Source organism: Cygnus olor, chromosome 1 (assembly GCF_009769625.2).
Source record: "Cygnus olor isolate bCygOlo1 chromosome 1, bCygOlo1.pri.v2, whole genome shotgun sequence".
NCBI lineage: Eukaryota > Metazoa > Chordata > Aves > Anseriformes > Anatidae > Cygnus > Cygnus olor.
The window spans coordinates 71,345,546-71,370,298 of record NC_049169.1 but is presented as its reverse complement, the minus strand read 5'-3'; the positions used below and the strand labels follow the sequence as shown (position 1 = coordinate 71,370,298).

General features: G+C 44.1%; 1 protein-coding gene across 4 annotated transcripts; it reads right to left on the bottom strand.

Annotated features, from left to right (window-relative positions):
• Positions 1 to 1,267: 1,267 nt before the first annotated feature.
• Positions 1,268 to 12,731, bottom strand: GPR19 (G protein-coupled receptor 19). 4 transcript variants are annotated; one of them, XM_040545016.1, is made up of 3 exons: positions 12,395 to 12,731; positions 3,918 to 3,982; positions 1,268 to 2,613 (listed from the first exon to the last, which is right to left on the bottom strand). In XM_040545016.1, the coding sequence occupies exons 1-3, from the start codon at positions 12,480 to 12,482 to the stop codon at positions 1,438 to 1,440; spliced, it is 1,329 nt and encodes a 442-aa protein (XP_040400950.1). In that variant the 5' UTR covers positions 12,483 to 12,731; the 3' UTR covers positions 1,268 to 1,437. The 4 variants fall into 4 exon arrangements, with proteins under 4 accessions (XP_040400950.1, XP_040400953.1, XP_040400955.1 ...); XM_040545019.1 differs by lacking the exon at positions 3,918 to 3,982 and having other exon boundaries at positions 1,268 to 2,707; positions 12,395 to 12,536; XM_040545021.1 differs by lacking the exon at positions 3,918 to 3,982 and having other exon boundaries at positions 12,395 to 12,499.
• Positions 12,732 to 24,753: the final 12,022 nt, after the last annotated feature.

The window sequence follows — 24,753 nt, the reverse complement described above, 5'->3', positions numbered from 1 at the left end:
ATTTTGGGGATAACTAATTATCTGTGTTTTCTGAGGGCGTGCTACTATACTTCTGGGCAGTACTACAGGAGTTAGGAAAATAAATAAATATTCCACACACAGACTCTGTCCAGTTCTTATTAATGAGTTTGATAATGGCATGATGTAAAGGTTGCCTGTTTCAGGCTGGTTTTTAAAAAAACATCTCTCATCCCTCTCCTGTGGATTTAATGATCTAGTCCTGTAGATCTTGGCAGGTAACTAAGAGTGTTGTTACCTAATCCTAAAGAGAGGAGTAGATCTGTATCCCAGATGGAGCAAACCAAATTCACCTCCAGAGTAAACACTTCAAGATAATGGAGCAAAGTTATGCATGTCCACAAGGTATACGTGTCTATCACTTTGTTCAGCTTAGGCTGGGCAAGCTGTGCTATCAGCCAAGCACTTCCCAGGCTGGCTTCAGGATTTTGTTTTTTATATTTTGGTGCCAGATTAAAATCACTTGCTGAGTGCTGGGGGTGTAGCTTTGCAGTTTCCCACAGCACTTTGCTTTCACCTGGTGACTTTTGGTGGTGAGAATGGAACAGGCAATACCTCCTCTACTGCTGTGGCTGCTGCCTTTGGGCTTTGGGACCTCCAAGCAGGAGAGGGACTGCAGAGCTCATTTTCCTGTTCTTGTTTGGGAAACCACGATTTGCTATGGGTGCCACAGCTGTGCCACAAAGAAGGGGATCAGGACCTGAGAAACAATGGATTTGACAACTCCCTAGGTGCCTGGTATAACCTTGGCCCCTGGTAACCAGCAGGTCTTCTCCCAGGTGGTGCCCAACCGTGGCTTTTGGGTAGACACATCAGGCTGGGTGTAGATGCAGCTAGAGAGTAGTCAGTGAGGGCAAGACAAAAAGGGCAGGACTTTTCTCAGGCAGTTCATACCACAGGACCTTTCTGGAAGCACAACATTGAATGTGCAAAAGCACCCAGCGCTGACCCTACAAAGGCGGTGGGAATGTTATGACTGTTTTCAATAGTTTTAGCATTATGCCAGCATTGTCCACATACAGAAATCCTTCTCACAAGGTCTGAACAAGGAAAACCCCAGTGCAACACTATTCATAAGGATATAACAAAAGGAAATATAGATGGCTTTGTGTGGATTTATGCATTTATACATGGTGGCTAATAAACAGTGATTAAATATGTAAGAGCTTTTTTTTTTTTTTTTTTTGTAAAAAAGCAAATATGCTCATGATTCAGGGAGAGTACTTCCAAAAGCAGAATGTAGCTGAAATTAAGTAGACTGGATACATCAAAAATCAATGCATTTAATAAAATAAAACATCTTTTCTTTTTCCTCCCTAAAAGTCATGTTAAAAATATGTAAATTTACATTGGTTCAAAAAGGAGATAAAGCTCTTTGTTCTTGTGGTACATAATCACCTTTCAAAGCAATTAAGCCAATTAGACAAATGTATTTGGAGGATTTGAATGAATAGGCCAAGCAAGCTTTTTTTCTTTTGCTTCTCTGTCAAATGAATCATAGATTGAGTCTTTGGTTACAGTTTTGGCTGGTGCTGGGATTTCTGAGATCCCAACATAATTTTTTTTTGCTATCCTTGAACTGGTAGTGATGGTATATGCATTACTTCTGTAGCATTTCATGGAGGACATGCAAAAAGTTTCTTTCATCCCTCTTCTGAAGTTCGCATTATACACTGAGTACAGGGTTGGCTTAGAAGCTGAAGAACTGAAAGAGATCAATGTGATAGCCATGAAAACCAAGGAACACTTTCTGTAGTCTGTTTCCTGTGGGTGCCACAGCTGTACCACATAAAAAGGGAGCCACGACAGGAGAAACACTAAATTTAACATTAAAAACATCTTGATGGTTTTCACTTTTGTCCTTGGGACAATATTCATTGTCCTCCTGACAGTCCTGCCATCAGTGCCTATTCTCCAAATGTACTTGATAACCTTTTGGTAGAATAGGATAATGAGGATGGTTGGGATCAGAAACACCACCAAGAGATGGATGATACTGTAGGTGGCTCCTTCCCAAGAATTTGGGAGAAAGAAGTTGCAATGGTCATCCCCATTGGAGCCATAGAAAAAGAAAGCTGGTGATGCAAATGCAGCATCAAAGATCCAGGATGCTACAATCATTTTCTTGGCTTTCTCTCTTGACACTTTGAAGCTCAGGGGGTAGACAATAGTGTAGAATCGATCCACACATATGGAGAGGAGCACGTATATCTGGACTCCAGGGGTGAGATATTGTATATACCTCACCAGCTTGCACATCACATTCCCCAGCATCCACCTGCCTGAAGTAAACTGAAGTAGCACAAATGGTGCATTTCCAACACTGATGAGAAGGTCTGCACAAGCCATGGAGACAACAAAATAGTTGGTGGTTGATTGTGTCCTCCTGCTCCTATGGATCACTAAGCAAACAAGGGAGTTTCCGAAGATGGAAAACAACCACAATACTCCAAAAACCATACTGGCTGCTATGATTTCCCCTGGCCTCAGTTCATACTGCAAGACAGTATGGTTCCTGCTTGACCTGGGTTCCTTGGGTGACTCTGTCATCTCGTGGCTAGCAGGAGGGATGAAGGTCTCGGGGTAGCTGTTGTTCTGCAGCAGGAGCAATAAAGTAGGGAAAACAAAGGGAGCGTTGTTGTTATCCATACTGTGGTCAAACATCATAGTCATGTCCTTTGCTCAGGCTCTACATAAACAGAAAAGACAACAAGTTTTATTTAATAAATGTGTGTGAAATCAATGAAAGATAATTTTAGGTAATATACATTGATTTCAGAGAAATGGTCAGAAATATAAGATTTTCTGGTACAGCAGATGCCATTATGTGTCATACAGACTTTTATTAATGGTCCAGCTACTGTAGGATGATCATTTCTGTCCTCTGAAAGATAAAGTCCATCTTGCAGATACAGACTGAGGTGCAGTTTCACCAAAGCTGGTGAAATTCACAACCTCAGTGAATGCAATATGCTCTATTGATTCCAGAAATGAGCTGTAGTACCTGGTTGTGGAAGTTGTAAAAACAAACAAGTAAACAAACAACCAAAAATCAAAAACAAAACCAGACATTGTCTCTGTTCACTTGACTTTACATATATCTTTAAAGTAGTCAGACAAAGGAGGTGCTTCTTATACTGAGAGGTAGAAAGGAGAGTAATATTTTCACAATAATTACATCTTCATTGATCATGATGCTAACAGCCAAATCCTGCTCTCATCAATTTTTTTTAGCAGCATTGGTGTTAACATCCCTGTATTTAGATTGAAGTACATACACTGTCACTACATGACTATGACTGTAAAAGTGGCAAAGTATGATAAAAAATACTGGAATTATAGAATATCCTGAGTTGGAAGGGACCCACAGGGATCACTGAGTCCAACTCCTGGGTCCCCAAAGGACCACCCAAAAACCAGACCCTATGTCTAACAGTGTTGTCCAAATGCTTTTTGAGCTCCAGCAGGCTCGGTGCTGTGACCACTGCCCTGGGAAGCCCGTCCCAGTGCCTGACCACCCTCTGGGTGCAGAACCTTTTCCTAAACCCAGCCTGACCCTCCCCTGTCCCAGCTCCATGCCGTTCCCTCCGGTCCTGTCGCTGTCCCCAGACAGCAGAGCTCAGCGCCTGCCCCTCCGCTCCCCTCGTGAGGGAGCTGCAGGCCGCCATGAGGCCTCCCCTCAGCCTGCTCTGCTCGGGGCTGAACAAACCAAGGGACTGCAGCTGCTCCTCACATGTCTTGACCTCTAGACCCTTCACCATCTTTGTAGCACTAGGTATTAAGTATACTACGTATTTCCCATCTTGTGTGCTGTTCATACTCTACCCAAAGGTAATTTGTCCTTCACTAGCTGAGATGCTTTTGAGCCCACTCAGTCTGAATGGATTTTTTGTTCTTACTGTTTTCTTGAATAGAAGAAGCTGAATCTTCCTGGTTCTGGACACAATTTTGGAAGATGAGAGATCTGGATTTAAAGGCAAAGGAAAGATCAGCACAGTGAAAGGACTTGTACCAAGCTGGATAGGGCCCCCTCATGGTGAATCTTCCTCATCTCTTCCATGGTGAGGAAAATGCTGCTTTCTGGAATAGATCCAGAGAGAAATATTTCTATTTCCACAGGCCTGCTATGGGAGAAGAAGGAAGTATCCCTTCCTTCCCTTACTCTCCAGAAGGGTCACCGAGGATGGAGGGGTGGGAATGGCGGAGGTCCAGAGGTGCATCATGTGGATCTGGCTCGGGGGACACAGCTTGAGTGACAGGAAAGGGAAGGTGTGTGGAGAGCTTTGCTTGTGGCTGCTTATGCTGGGGGTGGACAGAGAGAGCTGAGTGAAATAGTCTGAGGATGACTGTGCTGTGCCTTGAGTGGGTGCTACCGGGGTACTGGGGTGTTAAGAGAAGGGCTGAGTGAGGGACAGCCCAAAGGCCCACGGCTGGTGTCCTTGCTGTGTAAATGGGGCCCACTGCCAGCACCAGGATCAGGAGCTAAGATAGCATTTCAGCTGTGCTATGCACACCATACTATTTTCATCAACAGCTGGACATTGTATGCATTAAAGAGTCTATTCTGAACTGTGTATACTGTCCCTGCATGTCATTGCCTTGCTAGTTACCTGTGCCCTTGATATCAGCATTTCCCTCTGTCACCCTGAGAACGAGGTTTCTGAATTTAGGTGTCCCTTGCTGAAATGACCTGCTGGCTTGCAATGGTGAGAAGAATACCAAATGACTTGAATATCCATTCTTTTTACCCCCTTCCTCTTTAAATGTAGATGGTTCAGTTTGTGATAACCTCCTTTCTCTTTTTCCCTTCAATGTCAGATCCTTGCAGTCTTCATTTTTATAACCTTTACAGAAATTACCTTGCCTGGCAATTTATTTTTTTCATAGCCTTCATGGCTATGAGGCAGGTTAGTGAAATTCAACAAGTCTGTGAGCATGAGGCCAAAAAAAAAAAAAAAAAAGAGAGATTAGACCTATGTTTAAAGGTATTATTCTTCTCTGAGTTGCCAAACTGCTCACTATTAGATTTATATTAGTTGAACTTGGGAGCCCCCAGTGCTCACCCCTCCAAAGCAGCACAGAGCAGTAATACAACATGGATTCTGATTGCTCACTACAAAATCATCATGAATGCTAAGAAGATCAATAATCCACCTACCTTCTAGACAATGTTTTTCACTTGAATGGATGCTAGAGTGACCTCTTGATTTCTGAGGAAGTGCCGTAATGCAGCTGCTGGGCAGTGTGTGTGGTGTTTTTTTTGTGTGTGTGTTTTGCTGATGTTTTTTGCTCTGCCTATATCTAGCTTTGCACCAACTGCTTTCTCCTTGTCTGCCTACTCAGAATGGAGCCTGGAGGTACCAAGGCACTGGATGAATTTGGGATCTTGCTCCTTGCATTGTTCTGTATCACCTTCAAGAACACAATACAAAAATACAGTCAGATGTGGAAGAGGAAAAGATGTACTAATTGTTTAATGTGGTTAGAGAAGATGTTTTCCCCCAGCTTTTTAGACCCTGTGTTCATTAGCTGAGCTTAATATAACATTGTGTGCTTCACTTGAACAGACTAGATGTACAATCAGCTCCATGCTGCAGGCACAAATTCAGCATGCTTGAAAATGCACAATGCATTTGAAAGTAGCACAGCACATCTGCATAGATGCAGCCACTCTGCACAGAGGCAGCCAGCCTATGACAGGACCCCGTGGTGTCTCTCTTCCAAATCTTCGCCCCCGCAGCAGCGACCTCACACCGTGCCCAGCTGCTGACTGTGAACCAGAAAATGGGTCAATGTGTGAGTCACCAACACTGCTACCAAAGCAGTTTGCCTCATTTAGCAGCTTTCATGTTCAGGCAATATCTGGGAACTGAAAACAGCTCATGCTCAGCTGAACACTTAGCTGAAGCACTCTGAGGCTAGTAACAGCTGGTTTTGTTTCAGTGTTAAACAAGGAACCTTGCACAAGTCCCTCGTCTCAAAATAGCACTTGCGGACATCAGGAATGAGACCCAGAAGTGGGTGTTGTGGTGGTCGGGTTGTCAGCCACCTGGAAAGGAAGGTGTGCATTTAAGCCTGCACATGATGCCCTGCCCCTTGCCCCTTCTCATGCTGCCACACCTGGTCTTTCTTTCCCCCTCATCCTTAGCTGCCTTCCCTTGTTATTTCCTTAGTAGCTTTGCCTGGCAGAAGAGTCCTGGTTTCTGAAGCAGTCCCTGCTTCCCTTTCTGCCCTCTCCATCAGGTGGATCTGCTCCCCTGGAGATATCCTGCCTTTGTCAGCTTCCTGTGGGGGATTTGGGCTGCTTTCTTTGGCAGAGTGGCAGGATGCACTGACAGCACAACCTGCTAAATTACATGTTAGAATTATATGTAATAGAATAATACACGTGGAGCCTATTAACCAGATAGAAAAAAACATTATGGGCTAATTTTCTTCCTTAATTTCCCTTGCCATGCAAAAGTATCTGCCAGCTAAAAATAGCCAGCTGCTTGCTGCACAAATTACAGTCAGTAGAATAATAACCAGATGAAATTTCTTGATCAATATTGAAGAGTAGTGGAAGTCTCTATATAGTTATAGAATTGTAGCACTCAGTTAGTACTTTATTTTTTTCTGTTGCATTTTGTGTAAAAGTCAGCCCAACATTTGCTTATTGGGGAATGCAAGTTATATGCAAACATGCAATTCAGCAGCCCTAGCAGGGAACGTACGTAACATCCTCAGAGGCGTATGTGGAGAGCTACCTGGTAGGTGACTGCAGAGAAAGGAGAATGTCAAGAAATGTATCCACCTATCTTGTGTCTGAGCTTTGCTAACAGGGAGAGCAAAACCAGAATGGGAGAAGCCTTGCTGTGTGCCACCGCTCACCAGAGACCGTATGCTTGTGCTGGAACCTTTTCTTTTTTTCTTTCCTTCTCTCTCTCTCTCTCAAAGCAAATGTTGTCTGATTAGCAAGTATGATCTGAGATTCCTGCATTATTATTTTTTCCTTCTAATGGACCAGAAGCTGACTTACTTTTATACTAAAGGTTATTTATTCTGTCTGTGGGTTTAATCCTGTTTTTCCCAGGTGGTACTGAGACCAGAATCATGTCCTGATTTGACACTAAGAACCTTTCTGTCTATGACCCTGCACATTTTTTATTTTTATTTCTATTTCTGTGGGAAAGTCTGTTTTCTGTAGTGGAGATTTAAACTTCTGCGTTATGGATAATGCACCTAATGGCAATGTGAATGTGAAAAGCCCGGAGTATGCATTGCTCTGTATTGGTCTAGCATACAAATAGAGGTTCTTTATCTTGTTAGATGGTGATTCTCCAGTTTTCATGCCCCCACTTGTTGCATTGCTAAGTGAAATATGATTTAAGTGTCAATGAGCTGTCCAGCTTGCAAATATCAGATCTGTAAAAAATGGTGATGAGCTCTTTAGTCTCCCCTGGCCTTTCAGGTCAATAAGCAGTTTTTGGACAGATAAAAAGTAAAAATTATGTGTAGTAAATATGTAAGGCCCAATTGCATTTTTATTTTTAAAAATGTTTTTGTTTGATTCTCCATTTAAACCAAAATAATACTGATCTGAGTGAAATGATACTTTCTAGTAATTGTGAGTCTGCACTGATGCAGCAGTGCCAAAATTCTCACTTATTCTTTTGAATATTATAGAGTGAGAAAACTCTTAAAACTGATGTGAAGACTCCCTGTATTTCTGTTTAAAACCCAGAATTTTATGCATTTACATGGAAAAAAAGCAGGGTATATGAAATGATTCATAATCATCAAACAATAATTTCCTGGTGCCACAGTTCCCATTTTATGGGCCTTACTTTGGGATTTGAAGGCCCAAATACACCATCTTTAGGAATATCTCTTTGGGTTTATAGTAAAGGAAACATATACTTGCTAACTCTCCAAAACAGATCTGTTACTCAGAGAAGTATGACATAAAGCTACAAGAGCTTCAAGAATGACATAAAACCACTGCCATATCTACTCTGCTGTTGTACAAAGCCTACATGGCGTAGTTACTGTGTGTTTACATGTTTACTGTCTTGTCTAGAAGTATAGTTTCCATTGCAATTTGGAGCAGTAAAAATTAATTAGATTCACAAAGGAATGCAATAAATGGCTTTTTTAGTGTTTAATCAAAAGAACAAACACTTTTTGCCAACTACTGTGTTTTAGGATCAAAAAGGTAGCTAGAGAAAGACCATTCAACATTACTTACCCTAGCACAAACAGAGTGGCTTTTTTATCCAACATATTTTACTTCTCTGCATCCTCTCCTCACTGCAAAATGCTGGTCACGCTGTGGCCCAGCAAATTATTTCAAAAGCATTATGTTGGTCATTTACTCCCTAGACTTCCCTCTTTGAAGAATCTCTTGGGAATAGCTGCCAGACTGGAAGAGGAATGCTTCATCTAAAGGAGTTTAATCAACATGAGAAGCGAGAGCAAATTGAATCAGGATGGGGTGCTTTTGTCTGGGTGCAAGATGCTAGAAGGTGACATTCATCTTTGCCTTAATTCAGATCAACTACCTTATCAACTGCCCTTGCTCTCAGGGCAATAATAATTTTATAGAAGAGCACAGAGCCTTTTAACCTGTAACTGTTTCTTGCTATACAGGGATCACTGCATACATATTGAGGCCATTTAGTACTTCCACTTCCAGGGTAGGAATGTGGCTACACATGCTTTTGAAAGCACGCAGATTCCCTCCAGCTCTTGTCTCTGGTCTAGTACTCATAAAAGTGCTCAGCTCTTTGCCCTGCTCCTGTTACAAAGCCTTTCCTATTCCCACCTGCTCTTCTGAGACAAACCCAGACATCTCTTGAGGTTGAGCAAAACCTGGACGTTTCTTGAGGTTGTGTTTTCTTCCTCATTGTCTGCATTCCAGTAGAGAACACCTGCCCCTCCTCTATCAGGAGAATAAGACATTTTGAATAGAATAAATCTCATGAGATTCATACCCATATTTCATACATTGCTGCCTGCAACCCTAGCTCTATCCTGCTGGTGGGCATTCCTGTTATGCAGCATAGTTAACTAAAGACAGCATGACTGGAGGTGTGCATAGGCTGATTCAGGTACGAAGCTTCCAGTGCCAGTGTGGCCACAGCGCGATGTATGGTAAAAGCTTCTGGACAGAACTGACAACATAGGTTGACGTACATTATTGCATCTTATATCAGCATCCAGGAGCCTAGCCTGCACTGCAGGGTGAGGTCATGGGAGTGTGACATATGGACAGAATCAAATAAAGGAAGATGTTCTTAAGTTCTAGCACATATAAAGAGTATGGGTTGTATTCAGTGACTGCATGAGCATGAATCTCAACAAGGTTTTTCTGCTGTGTGCTTGAGGAAAGTAAGAGACTAACCAGGCTTAGCACTTGGTGAGCCAGGCTGTAACTCATCAGGCCAAGAACAGGGCCCATATATTGCTTCTAGTTCTGTCACTTCACATCTGGATTAAATCCTCTGCCTGCAGAGCTTCAGCGCAAGGCCTGAGTCTTGGCCCAAAGCAAATCCATGGGGCACAATTCGACGATCATTCAGGGTTGAAAGACACCTGTAAGCCACAAGATACTGCACATTGGCTGACTCTTCTTAAGGGACAGCGCCATCTCTTGTGATGGCAAGACGTGCTCATTGTGATGTTAAAGGTTCTGGGAGAAAAGCCTTCTTGCTACAGTTAAGTTGGTGAATTTTTGTCATGTATTTACAGAGGGTTGAGGTTGACACTCAGGCAGTGGCTGTAGCTCTGTTAACTTGAGGCAAGTTGATAGGCCACAATAATTTATTCATGCACCTAAGCCCTAAGAGTACATTTGCTCTGTGTTGGCAGTGGGAAGCAGCCTTTACAGTGACTGCAGGTTCCATTTATACCCCAAATCATGCTCTGGTTCAGGGACAGAAAGCAGAAAAATATTAGACAGATTTGTGCTCACTGCTACCTGGATGCACACCCTCACCGCATCAGCATCTGCAGAGTCGGGAAATGGCTGTAAAACTCTTCAGCAAGGCCATCACTTCAGATTAGCACTGATCTAAAAATAATGGCAGAACTAAGATCTTTGCCCAGTGTGACTGTGGGGGCATGAAAAGTGGGATCAAGGAGAAGAGGAACTGACCTTGTGTCCAACCTTACTGTCAAAATAGGTTCCACCTACTGGAGTTGGGCAAGGAGAGTGTGAAAAGCTTGAAATATACTTCTGTAGGCTGCTTGCCTGCCTTAGTGGGGACTGCGTCTGTCCTCGGACGCTGCTAGGTTGGACCCTTTCCTGATTCATTGGTAAAAAAAATATATGTGCTCTCTCCCACATGCTTACATTCATTTTTGGCAATGCTGGGCCCTGCCCACAATGCAGCATGCACTTCTGCTTGATGTGAGGAACGCGGCGCTTACCCGGGCTGGTTTGTCACAGTGGGTGTTGACAGATGAGCTGTGGTGGATCTCACGCTTGGCTGATTTCTCTGCCCATCTCCTGAAAATTCTCACCCTCTCCCTGCCAAGTGTCCTCTCCCCCACAGGGAAAATGTGCCAGCAGCTTTGGTGAGGACAACAGCAGCTTAGCTCAACCTCTTGCTGCCAGTTTTCCTAGGAGAAGCTGAAGGTTTGTTTTTGTTTGTTTGTTAGTTTGTTTGTTTTTCTATATGAAAAGTTCATGTGGAGATGAATTCTTGATATTAAAGCTTGTGAAAGCTGCTTTCTCAGTGCTCAGGCAGTTCATATGGTAACAGTATTTTTGCACTGGTAAAAACATTGATGCCAGGATGAGAGGCTGCCTGTCATACGGCTCCGTACCTTTTTCAGGAGCACAGACCTAGTGCTCACACGACACAGGCCACCTGTGCCAGACACAGTGCCAGGGAGTGGGGTGGCACCAGTGGCTAATAGTAATGCCAGGGATAAAGTTGCCAGAGATCTGAAGATGCTTCCAGGAGGACTTGTCTGATAGGAACAGGAGAAGCAGAAGACCTGAATGAGCAGTAGGAGAATGCTCCCATGGGTCTCTGTCAGAGGTCATGGCCATTAATGACAGCGTTTCAGGGTCTGCCCATACTGACTTTGCTGGAGAAGCAAGAGGGAGCTGAAGGCCACACAATGCCCACAGTTAGACTGGATATGCCTGATGGTGGTTGCTGGAAGGGGTGTCCCAGCTGAGCTGGGTTCAGGTAAGAAAAAAGCATGCTAGTAGAAGCCACTGAAGTGAGAAGCTGGCCTGCTGATAATCCCCGAGCTGGAGATCTCTTCTTGGGCAGGGTGCCAGATGCACAATATTGGCAGCCTGTTAGAGAGTCTAGGGTGTGATGGAAGATGCTGGAATAGAGAAATCCCAAACACACAAGTGCTGCATCAAGTTTTGGTGCTGAGAGTGCTGTTTGTGGTGGGGAGGGGCAGTAGGCCCTACTTGAGGCTGCTAGGGGTTATTCTGCATAGTCTTGTTGAAAGGTCTCCAATCAGGGGTCACTCTAAGTACTTAAACACCTGAGGGAGGATACCTGCTGGGGATGCAAATGAAAAATGCATGTGGAGGTTACGTAGCATGAGCCAGATGGGGAAACTGCACTGCACAGCTTTGCAAACAGAGACTTCACAGGAGAACTGCGGGGCTGTAAGAGTCTGTGAGCTCTTACTTTGAGCTGAGGAGCAGAGCTCCCCAAATGTATCGAACGTATAGATATTTCTCCCCTTACTGACTCATCTGAGACCAGGATGTTTAAAATAAACTCACAAATCAAGCTTCCAAAAATCCATATTTTCCATATCCATATAATCCATATCCAAGTGAAGAATAGCTTTTAAGGAGGCCTCCTGGTTGGCATACATTTTTTCTGCAAATCAAGCCACTTGTTTAAGTGATTAACAGTGGCTTTAGCAGCCAATCTTCAAGAAACACTGAGCATAATCCCTGCCAGAAAGAATTGGCTGTGAATCCTGCCTCATAAACACAAATGGCCTTTTGAAAGCAGAAGGCAGTTTTACTTCTCCATAACTCTGTGGAACCAACATACTGTTTGTTTGTCATGCTGGAAGCCAGCTGGATAAATGAAAAAGTGCCATAATTTAAAAATAAAAATACTGAGTGTAGGTGAAGGGAACATAGATTTCTGTAGAAATGCAGCTCTTCATTCTGCAGTAATTCTACTTGCCGCTTGGCTTTCAGCAGAATCATCTTAACAGCCGAGCCCTGCAGAGCATTTGGTCCTGAAGAACGAGCCCTCCTTGAAGAAACCCAACGATTTTAAAGGCACGCAGATAAACACGCATAAAATGAACCTCTGGGAAAGACAGCCTGGCGGGTGTTTGCAGAGGCAGCTATCCCTACAGCCCCAGCACCGCTCAGCACGGCAGCTCTCAGCGCACATACCTGCTCCAGAGCATCCTCCCAGGGGCGCCGCTCTCCTCCTTCTCCTCGCGATCCGTGCTGAGGGCACCTCCGGGAAGGGGCCGCTCATGCTGGAAGCCGCGCAGCGCCTTCACCCCTGCGGGGCTCTGGCGGAGATAGAGACACTCTGCGCATCTTGCAGATCTCTCCTTCGATACCGGGGTGGGTGCAAAGCGACTTTTTTTGGGGTACTGCCGCTGATTCCGTCCCCGGCCACGGCTAACGCATCCTGAGGGCGGCAGCTCCCGCATCCCGCCCCCCAGACACTCCCAGGCCCCCCTAACCCCCCCCCGGGTCCCCTGGACCCCCCGTCGGGTCCGGAGCCGTCAGCACCGCGGACAGCGCCGCGCCTCCCGGCGGGGCGGGCTCCGCGCGGCCCCTCCCCGGCCGCCGGGGGTCCCTGGGGGACGCGGAGGCAGCCCCAGGGGGATGCGGGCGGCAGCCCGGGGGGACGCGGGGGGGATCCCCGGGGGAGCCCGGCCGCTCTGTCCCGCCGGCCCTGGCTGCCGGCGCTGACGTCCGGGTTGCTATGGCGCGGCTGCGGGCGGGGATGCTTTTCTGCCGCCGCCGTCGCCATGGGACCCTGGCAGCTGAAGGGAACAGAGAGAAGGAATGAGGAGGAGGTGGAGGGATTATTCAATTAGCTTCCTCTGGGAATTCGTGCTCTTTTCTTCTTTCTCCTTTTCCTTCTTCTCCTGTTCCTCCTTCCCTTTCTTCTCCTTCTCCTTCTCCTTCTCCTTCTCCTTCTCCTTCTCCTTCTCCTTCTCCTTCTCCTTCTCCTTCTCCTTCTCCTTCTCCTTCTCCTTCTCCTTCTCCTTCTCCTCCTCTTCCTCCTCCTCCTCCTCCTCCTCCTCCTCCTCCTCCTCCTCCTTCTCCTCCTCCTCCTCCTCCTTCTCCTTCTCCTTCTCCTTCTCCTTCTCCTTCTCCTTCTCCTTCTCCTTCTCCTTCTCCTTCTCCTTCTCCTTCTCCTTCTCCTTCTCCTTCTCCTTCTCCTTCTCTTTCTCCTTCTCCTTCTCCTTCTCCTTCTCCTTCTCCTTCTCCTTCTCCTTCTCCTTCTCCTTCTCCTTCTCCTTCTCCTTCTCCTTCTCCTTCTCCTTCTCCTTCTCCTTCTCCTTCTCCTTCTCCTCACTTATGTGTGAAGTGTAAAGAAAGCATCAAATATTAAGCATTTTGCTTCAACGTGTTAATTTTTACCATCTATACTCTTACCAAGACCAGTATGACTGGAGAATGAGTGCAAAGGAAGGTGCCCTAAAATAACATGTTAATTCTGAATAATGTAATATGAACAGTTATAGCATTTTGTATAATATGTAATAATTATGCAATAAGTTATTGCACAATTCTCATTGTGCTAATATTTTGGGTGAATAGCAGGCTACCATGAGAAACCAGGCAAGAGAACATGAGGTCTCTATTAGACACACAGATTCAGAAAACACTCTGGGTCTGTTAGGAGACAGACCCAGCCGCCTGCCATGAGGCTTTGCTTCCCTGTCACTGACAAGCAGAAGCACATTTCCCTTTCCCTTTCCCTTTCCCTTTCCCTTTCCCTTTCCCTTTCCCTTTCCCTTTCCCTTTCCCTTTCCCTTTCCCTTTCCCTTTCCCTTTCCCTTTCCCTTTCCCTTTCCCTTTCCCTTTCCCTTTCCCTTTCCCTTTCCGCTTCCTTTTCCGCTTCCTTTTCCCCTTCTTCTTCTTCTTCTTCTTCTTCTTCTTCTTCTTCTTCTTCTTCTTCTTCTTCTTCTTCTTCTTCTTCTTCTTCTTCTTCTTTACTGCTCCTACTTCTACTACTACTATTTCTACTACTACTACTTCTACTACTACTTCTTCTACTACTACTACTTCTTCTACTACTACTACTACTTCTTCTACGTCTTCTTTCTGTTCTTCTTCTTTTTGAAACTTGTTAGAGGAAGAAAAAAAGAGAGAGAAATCAGAATGTCTGGGCCCATTTTCCCTCAGTTTTTCAGTGGAGAAACCCAAATATAGTTTTATAATTTTTATTAGACCTTTTTAGGGCAGTGGAGGAAAAGTGTAGTTACCTGTTGAAAGCTACTTTCAAAGATGAACATTCAAATAAACATTTTGTTGTTGTTTTTGAGTAATTTCTCATGTATATTTCCTTTATTTCATATTTTTAACCTAAATTGTATGCACTGGAGCAGCTATCATGGAATCAAGTCAGAAACATGGAATAGTTCCTATACAAAGAATGGTTTGAATAGACTAGGACTGTTTTGCCTGGTTAGAAATGGGTAAGTTGTGGGTAGATTTGATAGAAGTCTACAAAATTTGAGAGACATGCAGAGTGTGAATCAGGACTGTCTATTCTTTTTCCAACACAAGAATTTGTTGGAAGAGTCTTCAAATGAAGGAACCTAGTTCAGAACATACACAAGGCAGAGGTGTAGCTCTATGGGACTCACCTCAAAGTGGAGGTGTGGCTCTATGGGACTCTATACCAAAGGGTGTTGCAGGTGCAGAATTCCACATGGATTTGAGGGGAGATTGGACAAATATTTGGAAAAGTACTAAATATATCTAGGCAGACCTAGGATGCCCTTAATAGACATGCCACATCACTTTCAGAAAATCACCTGAGCTCAGAATCAGGAGGTTGGGAAAGTTCTTGGAGAAAATATCGTACTGAGGTTGGATCAGTGAAAGGTATCTTTATAACCAAGACAATAACTTTACAAAGCGTGGGGTGGGAATGTGACTTTTCATATGCAAATACAATACATCCTTCCCCAGTTAGAGAATGGCAATCGTAATGAAAGCTAGGCCACAAACTAGCTTCCCTTCCAAATATTTCACGCTGTATATTTCAAACATTGTTGATTTTTCCTGGTAAGTTTCTTCTTTTTCTGTTTTCCTCCCCATGATTATCAGTGACAGAGAAAGACGGTCATATTTTTCACCATCTTTCAAACTTGGTTTAACTGAGGGTGAAGGAGGGTGAAGGAAAATTATTATCAGATACCCATATTGATAGAGTGTTGCATATGGAAATGGAAACTGCTGAACTGACTCACTGTAGCATTCCTCTTATTTAGGGACACAGCCTTTAACAGTGGTACATGCACGATATGTTGAAAGAAGGCATAAAAACCTAGAAGTTGTTTTGGAGATGCACTTTCTCTTTCTTGCCACATATACATAGGGACCAAGGCCTGAGACACATGGTAATCCTAGTTTCTCATGACCTTAGCTTGCATTATCTACTTTACCAGCTGTTGAACTATTCAAGCCTTTATAAAATCCAGGTATATCATTTCACTGCAGACAAACTGGAAGAGCTGAAGAGATGTACATGTCATTCAGCATGTTCAGAGAGCCTGAAGAATCAGTTATTTGCTTCTCTGACAAGACCTAAGCATTTTCTTAAATAAGCTTGTCCTGAATGACCCAGGTTATTCCAAATCAGATGTCAATTGTTCCCAGAGCCACAGCTGTGGTTGATTATTTTGAAACTGCCTTTGCAGGGCAAACTAATTTTCACTCAGTGTGGATCTGTTTTGAATTGTGCATTTGTTCCGCCAAAGCTGGAAGTAAAACTCATTTTCTTTTTTTTGACACCTGTCACATTTTTAGTATTAAAGAATCATTTATTCCTGTCAATGAACACAGTGACAACCCTGGACAGAGATGCCAGGTCCTCCAAATGACACCTGACTGGAAACAAAAAGGTACTTTGTGCATTCAATGTTAGAAACATGTTTTTTAGTGGGTGGGAGGAGACAGGAAAATAAACCATACAAAGAGATATGAGGTAATAGGTGCAAACCAAAATACATGGCAAGTTGTGCCTTCTGTGTATTGAGGCCATAAATGCCTGACGTACTCCAAATGGTGCATACCAAGTCTGTATTTGTAGGATCTGGCAGTGGGAAAACAGTTTTGATTTATGCACAGGCCCAAATTCTGGCCCATCCTGAGCCTTTTCATTTTGTTCAGTGAGACTAGGCTCTGGAGCTGAGCACACAAGGGTTGCTAGCCCTTAGCAGCAGAATGAACAGTGCAGCTGCGTAAGAAAGATCAAGCCTTCAATTCCTGTCTTGGTTAATGACTTGGCTGTGCAGAATTCTAGAATCTTCTAGATTGGAAAAGACCTTCAAGATCATCAAGTCCAATACTAAACGTGACCTGCCAACTCCCATCACTAAATCATGTCCATTAGTTTAATATCTTTTGGCCAAATTCTGCTCTGGAGCACTAGAGTAAATTCGGGGTAACTCCACTTGGCAAAGCCCAACCTGGTATCATTTAAACCTCACATATTCACTGGCTGCCCTGGGGCTTAACTTGGCTCAGAGATTTGAGAACCCCATTCAGTGCATGGAATGACTTCAATCTTCTCTAAAAACCCTGTGTTTTCAGCTGATTATCTTGAGGGGTAGACTGGTGACTTGGCATACCTCATACAGGATCCCTTAGGACTTTTAAGTCTGGTGTTGACTGTGCCCCTAGAAGATAGCACAGCAAGGCTGGAGGGTTTTGGTTTTGCCTGTTGTTTCTTCCTCCTGTTTAAATCCCAAGAATGGTTCAAAGAGTAGCAAGAAAACTCCCACAGCCAAGCTAGAGCCATAGCTTTGCTTGGCTGTCCTCAGACCCTGTAAGGTCTAAGCAAGACCCATGAACAGAAAGTGAAATTTGGGGATAACAAGCTCTAGGGACATCTTACCTCAGTTTGGTGTGGAAATAGTAAGTTACCCAAAGGAAATATGAGTCACTCTCATTTGCATTCAGAAAAGCTGGGGAAAACCTCAGGTTTTGCTTCATCAGGGCTTGATATGAACTCGTTTTCTTTGTCTCCTCTCCAAGCACTGTATGCAAAGCAGCATTCGCTGGGCCTTGAAGTTAATGAACCGCACCGTGCATTCTGATGACTGACATTTCATGTGGCCTGCATGCACAGAGTGCAGCTGGGATGAGTCACACTTCTCTGTCTGTGGCTGCCACGTCTGCTACATTCTTAAATTAATGCATATATTTGAAATGGAGGGAGTGCTGATGTTGAGCTGTTCATTCAGATACAGTGGTAAGGTCTGTGACTTCTTTGAAGAGGAGTTCATTGCCCTGGAGACACTGATCTCGGAGACAGTTTCCAATCAACTGCTGATATCAAAGTCAGGTGAGCAGGATTGGGACAGAAAGGATTTACAGCAATGTCATTCAAGGATTCCTGTGCAAGGATGCTATGGCAAGCACCGGTAACCTGGATAACCCTGGATAATGCAGTGTGGAATAACAAATTATTATTTTAATCCGATACACGCTCCTGGATCAACACTGTAAGATGTAATACTCTTCCTGAGAACAAGTCTAGTTTTACACCGATATGGGGGATGAGTAGGAAAGGTCATTAGCTGCTGTGCTAATTGTCCTGGCTGCACACCCCCTCTGTCCAATCACAGCTGTGTCCAGCCTGAAATATGTGCTGCATATTGGCACAGCAACAGAGAGGTCTGCCTGGCTGAGTGCTGTGGGCAGCTGCCTGCGGAGGACAGGTATTTAAACAAACACTCTTACTACAGAGCTGTCTGACAGTGCATAGATCCACTGTATCTATGGGAGTAATGGGCTAGCAAGGAGTTTAGTAGGCGTAGTCTTTAGTCCTCAGCATGTTTCACTCAGCTGAGTAAAACTTTATGTAAACTTTTACACAGTGAGCCAAAAAGGAACCAGGTATTCAGAAAATGAAACTTTATGCAAAGCCAATGAAGGTGACTTCTGAAAATGGGACTGTAGCTTTCCTTCCAACATAGACCTTGGTGTGTTGAAGAGAGCAAAACTTAAATATGTTTCCATAAACATATTGAAGCAAAATGAAGTGAAATGCTAGATATGGTGAATTGAGCCCTTATCAACATATTCAACATACAAAAATCGGGTCCATCTGTTCCCTCCAAAAGAAGCAATCAAAGGGCATTAGTGAGGAAAGTACTCCACATGAAGTACTACTGGCATGTCTGCTTTCAGCCAGACCTCAATCTTATTAAAATCAGTAAAATTGCTCCCACTGACTTCGGTAGGGAAATTGTTTCTTATTCTGAAATTTTCTGCTTTAGTTTTGCAAAAGAAACAAGGTCAGGCTTTATCTTAAGGTGATTTATATAAAGAACTCATTACAAGATTAAAAACTGATGATTCAATTCATACAGAACCCAAAAAAATCAAAGGGGTGCTTACAACAACTTATATAACAACCTTGAATGATGTTCTCATAGCATCCACAATAAATTCTGCTGATATGCATATCACACTTATCCCTATTATATAAACTCATAATAGTTCATATAAACTATTTATCAAAGTAATATTGCTAAAAATCTCAACTAGCAGATCTAGTTGGAGATATGTCAGGAAGCTGTGCACAAAGTTTGGGAACTCATGTCACTTTTGACATCTGCAGACCACTCAATTGGTCTATTGAATGTTACTTCTGTTGTGAAACTTATTTCTGGGAGAATATGAGATAGGAAGCTCTGTGGTTGGAGCATAATGTAACTCTAGGAAGCCAACATCTTTTCTGGGTTAGTTTTATCATTAAAAAAAAAAAAAAAGCTGGGGGGAACTGATTTCAAACAAAACTGTAACAAATGACAGACAATCCCTGAGAATGGGTTCCAGGTTTTATCATATATTGGCTGTTGTTTCCCCTCACCTCTGAATTTGCTCTTAAAAATGAGTGTGAGATAATTGTGTGTGTCTATTGTAAAAATAGCCATCATCTGTCACTCACCACAGCAAGCAGCTTTTCTTACATGAACAGAAATGGTAATTTCTTTCCCCCCACTGTGAAGAAAACTCTGGGGTTATTTGTGAAGCACTCAAGCCCCTAGCCTGAATCCTGTCTCACCGGGAGCTGCGTAAGTGGAGCCACCCCTTTGAAGTGCCTGGGGCAGCACTGCTGGAATCAGGCCCTTTGTCTGTCCTGGGCAGAGCAGTAGCCACGTAAAAAATTGTGGTGTTAAAGGCAGAAAGGGGATGCTGGTGGTGCAGGAAGCTGGCAGTGGCCAGGGAGACACGAGATTTGACCCCATGCCAAGCTGCAGTGCGAGGCATTGGGAGGTGGTGATAACCAGGGTGACCCCTTCCACTCATGGAGCCCCTGAGATGGAAAAGGCATTGAGGTGCTTGTGTCAGGACATAAATTCCTCTCTGGGGCATTGGCTCAGAGCCCAGTTCATTATTCCTTCCTATGACAGGTTCAGGTTCATTTTCTGAAGGCTGCTATGAGCCGGGAAAGGTCACAGCTCTTAACACTGGCTCTGGCTTGCCTTGGGGAAGAGTGTGGAAGGATGCACATCAGAGCGACTTCCACCACTCCCATGTCCCTCCAATAATATCCTTTCATGGTCATCGTGGACAAAACTCTCACATGCATGAAACTGCATGAGAAAGAAACGTGCACCAAAGAGGCACAGAAAATAATAGTGATAGGCGGTTATCATTATTTACTGACTAGAGTCAGTGTGGTTTTGGGGCTCTGACATTCAAAGGGACCTGTTCCTTGTCCTAGCCTTCTGGCTGAGAAGGTGAACTCAACCCTAGGGGTTTATAAACCAGAAAAGGGATGCTGCCTTTGTGCACCAGAAATCTGCCAGGACTTTGCTTACACTTTCTTAGCAACACCAAGACAAAAAAAAAAAAAAAAAAAAAAAAAAAAAAAAAATCACCACCCACCACAGTTTTGCATCATTACTCTTTCAAAATGCCCCCCTCTGAGAAAGAAATGCTCTGAGAAGACATACAAATAGGCGTTAGAAATACGAGCTGAGAGGGCTAAATGTCATATCTGAAACACAAACATATATATAATTGGAACAAGCTTCCTACTCCCTGCCTTCCAGACTGACTCAATAACTCTTGGAAAAACCCTCACTGCCAGATAAACTTTATGGTGCAACCCAAAGCGCAGAGGCTCAGCTCCGATAAAGTAAGCTAGGACGGACCCCCACCCCCACCCCCGGGGTTAAGGCTCCCCCAGCCGCCCAGCACACCCCAAACCTGGCGTTCAGGGCCGGGCTGGTCTGAGCCCAGCTCCCCAGCCAAGCTCTCTCGTCCTCGCACCGTGCGGCTATCGGAGGCGATGCTGAGCATCCCTCGGGCCGGGTCTAGTGAAAGCAAATCGCTGCTGCCCTCCTGCGGCACCGGGCTCGGCATGCCAGGAGCGAGCTGCCCGTGTCCGCCAGCCTCTCCAGCTGGCTCTTCTGTCCTGGGGAGGGAAGGGAGAGCTCCCCGGCACTGGGATTTCCTCACTGTCTGCATGCCCGGGGTTGTTGGCATCTCCTCTACTTTTAACACCGAAGTTAGGTGCCTGAGCCTGAAGCCGCAGCTAGTAAATCAAAGAAGGGTAAAAGCATAACCACCTGTCCCTGTTCATCATAGCCCTTTGGAGGAACTCGCTTTCTTCCCTTGAGTACATGGTGAATTCAGACCATGCAGAGGCAGGAGCCTGAATAACCATCAGTGCCTGAGCAGCCTCTGCAAAATAACACAGCACAAGATTTCCTGAATTCTGATTTATTTATTTATTTATTTTATCCATGGTGCTTATTTATTCATTTATTTATCTCTAAATTGGAGAGATGTGGATTTGAAGGGTGGACTGTTTGGTGGATAAGAAATTGGCTGGAAGTTCTCAGCCAGAGAGTTGCAGTCAATGGCTCAATATTCAGGTGGAGAACATTAACAAGAGGTGTCCCTCAAGGGACCATATTAGGATCAGTACCACCTACTATGTTAATGACATAGACAGTGCAGCTGAGTGCAGCTTCAGCTAGTCTGTGGATGACATCAACCTGAGTGGTGCAGTTGGCGCAATAGAAGGAAGGGATGCCATCCAAAGAGACCTGCACAGGCTTGAGAAGTGGGCCCACAAAAACCTCATGAAGTTCCACAAGACCAAGTCAAGCACCTTGGTAGGGACAATCCCAAACATCTGTAGAGATTGGGTGATGAATGTATTGGAGATGAACGGAATTAGGAGAAATTTCTTTACTCAAAGTGTTTTGCAGCATTGGAATAGGCTACTCAGGGAAGTGGTTGAGTCACCATCCCTGGAGGTCTTCAAGAAACCTGTAGATGTAGAACTTAGTAGCATGGTTTAGTGGTGAACTTTAGTACTAGGTTAAAGATTGGACTGGATGATCTTATAGGTCTTTTTCAACCTGAAAAATTCTATGATTCTATGATTTAGAGCAGCACTGAGAAGGATTTGGGGCTATAGTGGAGAAAAATTGGACATGAGCAGGCAGCCTACACTTGCAGCCCAGAAAGCCAACTGTATTCTGGGCTGCACCAAAAGAAGCATGGCCAGCAGGTTGAGGGAGGGGATTCTCCCCCCCTACTCTGCCCTTGTGAGGCCCCACTTGGAGTGCTGCAGCCAGCTCTGGGCCCACAGCACAAGAAGGATGTCGATCTGTTAGAGTGGTTCTGGAGGAGGCCCACAAAGATTATCAGAGGGCTGGAGCACCTCTCCTGTGAAGAAAGGCTGAGAGAGCCGGGAATGGTCAGCCTGGAGAAGAGAAGCATCCAGGGAGACGTTATAGCAGCCTTCCAGTTCTTAAAGGGGGCTTATAAGAAAGATGGAGAAAGCCTTTTTAGTAGAGGCTGTAGTGACAGGACAAGGAGTAAAGGTTTTAAAATAGATGAAATTAAGTTTGGATTAGATATTAGAAAGAAATTATTTATTATGAGGATGGTGAGGCACTGGAACAGTTTGCCCAGGGAAGCTGTGGATGCCCCATTCCTGGAAGTGTTCAAGGTCAAGTTGGATGGGGCTTTGAGCAACCTGGTCTGGAGGAAGAGGGGTTGGACTAGATGATCATTAAAGGTCCCTTCCAACCCAAACCATTCTATGATTCTATGATTTAGGACTTGTTGGTGACTGGATACTGGTGGTGGCTCCTCAGAAGGCCTTGCTGTCTCATTTATCTTCCCTGTTTCACACATATACAGCCATTCTTTGTACTAAAGATCACTAGGCTACTTCTGATGACCTGCATGTGCTGGGCACCGAAGACCAGAGGCGCCTGCACTGCTATAACTAGACCTTAGGAAGGAACGATTTTTAGTGAAGGAATGTTGAGACAGCAGCAGTTGTAGATTAAACAAATGTGCTATGCTGGGTGACAGCTGGCAAGCAGGGGAGGTGCTGGTGCATTCAGCAAGGCTAAATTCTGTACTAAGTTTAATTCCAGAGTAACCTCCCTGAAATAAATAGAGGAACTTTGGACTAACTCCTTTGTATTGGAGAACAGACCTTGTGATTATATGAAAAAGTAAAACTGGTTAAGAGTTTCAGGAAAAGTTCAGTCAAGATAGTGAAACCCAAATGTTACAATCAGCCCTTTCTCCTCTTTTCTAGTAGGGTTTCTGGGGCTGAATTCTTATATACATTTCTCTATTTTTAGAGGGGCTTATGGGTTTGCTTTTATAAAAGAGATCCAGATGCTCCTTTCATTTACACTGTTGCATTAGTGCCTGTTTTAAGGTGGTTCTCTGCTACTTGATCTTACATAAGCAAGACCAAAAAATCACAACAGAGTTTATTGCAGCTGAGTGACAGGTGAACCAACGTGCAGGACATGTGGAAGACAATGAGCAGAAAGGCTCCGGGCTGCCTTCCATCCTCACGCACAAATCCTGCTAGCTAATGTCAATGGATCATGGGAATGTGCATCTGAAGGTAGAATTTGGCAAGTCTTGCCTCTTCCCCGCTTCCAAAGCATTAAGGCTTTGTAGTCAGGAAGGAGAGCCAAGAGTCATATAAGAAATCTCTGCAGAGAGAAAGATTGTTCTTGCAGGAACAGTCATTCTATTTTATTTTATTTTATTTTTTTGACTGGATTTTAATGCTTATCAGATGTGAAGTTCATGGGAGGAATAATTAAGCCCAAGCAAGGTATTGCTTACAGTGAGAAATGGCTGGGCAGGTAAGTATATTGGTGTTGAGGGATCAGACTTGTAGCAGATTAAAATACATTAGGGTGATAGGTAGGGCTGGCTAACGGTTGCCACCTTTGAAATAAAAATGGCACCTTGGCCATGTGGCTGCTGGGCATGCTGTGTGTACATGTACTGGCTTTAAGAGCAGTAGGCAAATCCAGAATGAACCTGGCCCCAGCTCACTGTTGGCATCCTCGTACTGGGGCCGTGCCATGACTTACTTCTGTCTAGACTGGTTTGTAAGAGATGTCTACACAACCTAAAATGACAAAATAAGGATGGGCCACTCTGATGAGATCTGTCTGAATCCAGAAGGAACGTATTGAGGTAAATTGCAGGGACCTCACTGACTTATCATCACCATGTGTACTTAGTGTTTTGTTAGGCATAAATAAATAAATAAATAAACGAACAAACAAACATTGGATCTGCTAATCCAGCTTCATGTTTGCCAGTCCTACTTTACTTAAGGTTTGTCAGGCCAGGACTTTCATCTGGAACTGAATTTTCTTATCAAAATTCTGTATTTAGCTGATGAGTCGTTTTAGCAGCTGAAGTGGGGAACGAGCCCACTAAAGCAGCAGGACATACAGAGCTTCACCTCAGCAAGCTGCCTCTCCTGGGGCTTACATAGTCTGCTGAAATTCAGTGTGGGTTTCATGATGATGTGGCTATTTCTTTTCTTCCAAATCAACATCTTTCCAAAAAATATCTGCTGATATCATCAGACCCGATCTTGTATTACAGCAAATGAGCCAAAGTTTCATTGATACTGATGGTGCTTTGCTGTTTTATGTTAGCTGGTGCTCTGTATCATTGAAGTTATAGGAATTTTGAAGTTGTCAGGAAAGGGAAATTGAGTCACACATCTCCCCTGTTGTTAATACCATGTGACCTATTTTCGTATACTGTCCTCTCTGTGTAATTTAGCTTGTGGGCACTTCAGGGAAGAGGAGAGGAAGGAAGTGTCCTTAATGTGCTCTGCCATGAAACAAGGCAGGTTGATTGACTATTTTTTACTACAGAAGACTGTAGATTTAACATTGCAGACTTTACTCTTTTAAAGTGTTCATCCCTCAAATTGTGAATTTGGCTTAGAAAGGCTAAAAACATGGGATTCTATTTATCCTTTTTCTTTGTTGTTTGTTTGTTTCCACCAGCATAGTCTAAGGGGCTGGCTCAGGCTTTTGCCATAACTGTGAGAGCGCTAAAAGTTCTTTTCCAGATCATTTATACTGAAAGTATTCATAGGATATCAGTGGTGGGGTGAAAGGAAAAATGCCAGGTGAGACCTGAGCTAATGCCCTAGGAGTTGGCTGAGTTGTCCTCTCCCATGGAGGAAGCTGGTTGTCTAACAAAAGCATGCCTGCCCGTGGTGCCCTTCA